The sequence below is a fragment of the Arachis ipaensis genome, chromosome B09, assembly GCF_000816755.2.
Source record: "Arachis ipaensis cultivar K30076 chromosome B09, Araip1.1, whole genome shotgun sequence".
Classification (NCBI taxonomy): Eukaryota; Viridiplantae; Streptophyta; class Magnoliopsida; order Fabales; family Fabaceae; genus Arachis; species Arachis ipaensis.
Genome location: NC_029793.2, coordinates 139987270 through 139991765, shown reverse-complemented (window position 1 = coordinate 139991765; position 4496 = coordinate 139987270). Strand labels below are relative to the sequence as shown.

Genomic DNA, 4496 nt, shown 5'->3' with positions numbered 1-4496 from the left:
AGATTAATGCTATAATCAATTATTATGTATCTTATTAAGGCAAATCTTATTTTTTTCAAAACGGAATATAATGAAAACGAATGCTCGCTCTTATATTTTAAATTTTGAATTTTTAGATACCTTATATTTTCTGATTTTTTTATTCCGCTAAATATTTAATAGAAATTAAATATATATTATATTAATTTAAATTACTTAAGTTAATCTTATTTGTTGTTTAATAAATAAAATAAAATCTGAAATATTTACTTATTTGGTTAATTGATTATATTCCTTAATGTTAATTACATCATTTTAATTAGTTCATAATATATGATATTATTTAATGTGACTATAAATTTTTGATTTATTAAAAATATAATTTTATATAACAAATTATTAATTAAACTCATTCTAAACCGTAAGCACAATAAATTAATTTTCTAGGCAGCCCAATGTAGATCCATAATTTATACAACAATTAAATAAAGCATAGAACTTATGAATGGTGATAAAAAGGGAAAAAAAAAGTAAGGCCCACGCTATGTCGGCTTGCTTGCCTCCATTGTATCTTAACAAAACATGGACCTACGGAGACTAATCTCGATTCCAAGTTGAGCAGATAGAAAACCTATCCGAATCTCATACAATTAATTTCAACCCGCACCCAAAGTCCTCTTTTAATCTTTTTGGATCTTCTCTCTCCCAGCAAGCAAGCATATACGCCAGCAATGGAGAATAGCGGCTTGGCACTGGCAACTTCATAATGGCGAAGACGAGAAGATTGGTTGCTCATACGGCGACGTGATGATGACGGGGTTGTGCCGGCGAGGAGGTCGACGACGATTGAAGATACTAATGTGATCAGAGAGGTTAGATAGCGGACCGGCAAGAGGAGACTTTCACTAATGTTGTTGTCGCTCAGATCGCCGTCGCACTGGGACGCTCCCTATCTATAATTGATGGAGGTGAGTTGCTGCAAGGAAGGCATGGATTCAGATCTTATTTTTATACCCTTTTTTTACTCAGTACATTTTGATTTGTCAGTATTTATGATGTATAATAAGTGTTTTATTTTCAACTCAAATCTTTTTTCGTTTTTTAAATCATCAAGACAGATTTTTTCTTCTTTTGGATTATGGAGGATATGTGATTTTTGATGCACTCCAATTTTAAAATGATTTACCAAAAAATATACATCTTCTTACTTGTTATAAAAGCCTAAAAGGTGTGATCCTACAATCTTACCATACGTACTTGCTAGAATTTACATTTGCTTTTATTTTTTTCACTAGAGAAAAATGGTTAGGCAATATGATTTGTTGGAGATAATTGCACCGCCCAAAAAATGTTGGAAGATTCTTGTCAGAGTAATCATACTTTGGTCTTTACCGAATTTCAAAGACCCCAAATCTATTAGCTCAATTGAAATGGTGTTGATGGATGAGCATGTACTTCTAATTTTATTCATACACACAATTTTTTCTCTGTTTCCATACACTTAGTCCCACATTTGTATGATCCTCACCCTCATAATTGTCATAATTTCAACCTCAGCAGTTTCTGCTTTTCTTATGACTATTCGTTTAAAAATAGAACAAGAACAAAACCCAGTTTTGTGTTTTCCTGCAAGAAAACATAAGCTTTTCATCATAAAAAAAAAGATTCTGTAGTCAAAAGCAGATTTAATATATAGCTCATGTTGTATTCGGCCAATAAAGAGAGGGGTTGGGGACTTTTAGCAAGATTTTCATAGACAATTATATAAAATTATAAATTTTAGCTTGCAAAGACATGCACTAATGCCAAGATACATAATCACTAAATAATACAAATTGAATATAAGAGTTTATGCCGACAAAAAATAACAAAGTTTGAGTCGCTCTCGCTTTTACATCATACAAAAAGCATAATGTATATCTTTGATAAGAAATAATACGCACATCACAACAAAATTGAGAATCAAATTATTTCTTACTTTTTTGTTTATTATTCTCATCTTGAAGACTTAAATTTCCTTCTCCCATATGGGTGACAACTAACAAGAGAGGTTTGTATTAGAAAAATTTGTGCCAAGCATTCTCAGGTAGTGTTGACTGTTGGAAATCAAGCAGTATAGCTTCCACTGATTTAACATTCAAAATTCTAGACTAAATCAATCACATTAACCAAAGATGAATATGGAGGGCAAAAAAGAGAGAAACATAATAAGAGCATGACTAATGCATATGCATGTTTGTCGTTAATCTTAACCCTCTTCTAAATAACACTTAATTCTCATGCATGATTATCATCATAATAATTGAAATCGTGTAGCCTAATCCATTTAGCAACTTAAAAGTGGGATTTTGACTAAGTTTTTTGTAGCAAATACCGAAGAATATTACCAACGACTTCTCTTGAATATTCAAAGAGGATGTATGAATTTTCGAGATATAAGAATAGTATGAGGAACAATTTATGCTACGTATAGAGATGCATGTTTCGCCTTTGGACTCTTACAAGATGACAGAGAATTCATGGATGCAATTAACAAAGCAAGCTCGTGGGCCTCAAGATCATATGTTAGGAGGTTATTTGTTATTCTATTAACATCCAACAATATCTCAAAACCAGAACATGTCTGGAATAGATATTGGCATGAACTCTCAGATGATATTTTGTATCGACAGAGAACCGTGATGAATACGAGGGGTGAGTTTTTATTAATTGCAATTATAAAAGTTCTTCATTATTGATCATTTTTAGTTTGATTGAATTTTTACAGTATCGTATGATATGCATAGTTAACCATGTCAGATGATGAGATTAAGCAGTTGTATTTAATGGATATAGACAAGATCTTACATTCTTATGATAAAAGACTATCCTTCTATGCCTTTAGCAACTGAAGTTGATAGTTCTTTGTTAACCGAAATGGTTATCAGGAAAGAGCTAAACTTTAACAAGGATGATTTAAAGAAAAATGCCTCAGACATGTTAGCCGTCGCAACACCTAAGCAGAAATATGCATTCGATAAAATTGTTACAGCTGTGTATTGTGATGAAGGGGTTTTTTTCTTTGTGTACGGTCATGGGGTTACTGAAAATTTTTTTTCTAGAACCTTATGTCTACTGAGATTCGCTCATGGGGTGATATTGTGTTAAACATTGCTTCAAGTGGTATTGCATCTTTACTTCTTCCCAATGGAAGAACGACACACTCAAGGTTCAAAATACCGCTGAATATAACTGATGATTCTGTATGTAACATCAAACCTGGTTCCCTTCAAGTAATGCTGCTGTTGAAAGCCAAACTTATAATTTGGGATGAGGCTCCAATAGTTAGTAGATACTTCTATGAAGCGCTTGATAAATACTTGGGTGATATCATGAGATTTTTTCCAATATATAACAAAGATTTTCCCTTTAGAGGAAAAGTGGTTGTGCTAGGTGGAGACTTTAGACAACTTTTTCCTGTCATTCAACGAGAATCGAGACAATATATCATTCATTCATCCGTGAATTCGTCTTACCTTTGGAAGTTTTGTCAGGTGCTCAAACTAACAAAAAACATGAGATTCTCTATAGGGACGACTGCTTCAGATCAAGATAAGACAGAGCAATTTGGTGAGTGGTTATTGAAAGTTGGTGATGGTCTAATAGGTGACAATATGAATGGTGAATTTGAGATATGTCTTCTAGGAGATATTGTTATTCCTTCTTTGGACCAGGCATTTGATGAGTTGGTTCATTTTTCTTATCCAAATATTTTGGATAACATGTCATCAAATGATTTTTTAAAGCAAGAACTATACTGGCTCTCACGCTGGACATTATTAAAGAAGTCAACAACTATCTGATGGCTATCATTTCTGGAGGAAAAAAATTATATCTTAGTTCGGATTCGATTTGTATGGATGAAGGGAATATGGAGAGTCAGCTAGATTTCTATGATTCTGAATTACTGAATAGCATAAATTGCTCTGATTTGCCTCCACATAAATTAATATTCAAGGTTGGTGTTCCGGTGATGTTACTGAGGAATACTGACAAATCCAATGGTCTTTGTAATGGTACAAGGCTACAAGTTAAAAAATTTGGAAATCATGTCATAGAATGTGAAGTCTTAATGGGTAACAATGTTGGTCATATTGCTTTGATTACAAGAATGAATATGGTAGCAACAAATGAAACCGTCCCAGTTAGATTCTAACAAAAATAGTTTCCATAATAGTATCGTTTGCCATGACAATTAATAAGTCTCATGAACAAACTTTATCTCATGTTGGATTGTACTTGCCCAAACCAATTTTTACACAAGGCTAACTATATGTGGCACTTTTAAGAGTTAAGAGTAAGAGAAATTTAAAAGTTTTACTTATGAATCACGTAGGAATGTCTACAAATTCAATCGTCAACATTGTTTATAGAGAAGTATTTAAAAAAATAAAATTCTAATGTAAATATTTTAATTTTATTTTAAATTATGAATCAATATATAATTACTTTACTTTAAAAAAATATAAAATAATTAT

At 32.0% G+C, this 4496-nt stretch overlaps 1 protein-coding gene across 1 annotated transcript; it reads left to right on the top strand.

The window, feature by feature from the left end:
* Positions 2772-3821, top strand: LOC107616270. Its single transcript, XM_021112080.1, has 3 exons — positions 2772-2797; positions 2907-3030; positions 3081-3821. The coding sequence occupies exons 1-3, from the start codon at positions 2772-2774 to the stop codon at positions 3819-3821; spliced, it is 891 nt and encodes a 296-aa protein (XP_020967739.1).

What these genes read in the sequence shown, in the direction of transcription:
- LOC107616270 (XM_021112080.1), top strand. Translation starts at nt 2,772, where the DNA reads ATGTCAGATGATGAGATTAAGCAGTT. An exon ending in GATGATGAGATTAAGCAGTT is followed by an intron (nt 2,798 to 2,906) that starts GTATTTAATGGA and finishes AATGGTTATCAG; the next exon opens with GAAAGAGCTAAACTTTAACA. An exon ending in CTGTGTATTGTGATGAAGGG is followed by an intron (nt 3,031 to 3,080) that starts GTTTTTTTCTTT and finishes TTTTTTTTCTAG; the next exon opens with AACCTTATGTCTACTGAGAT.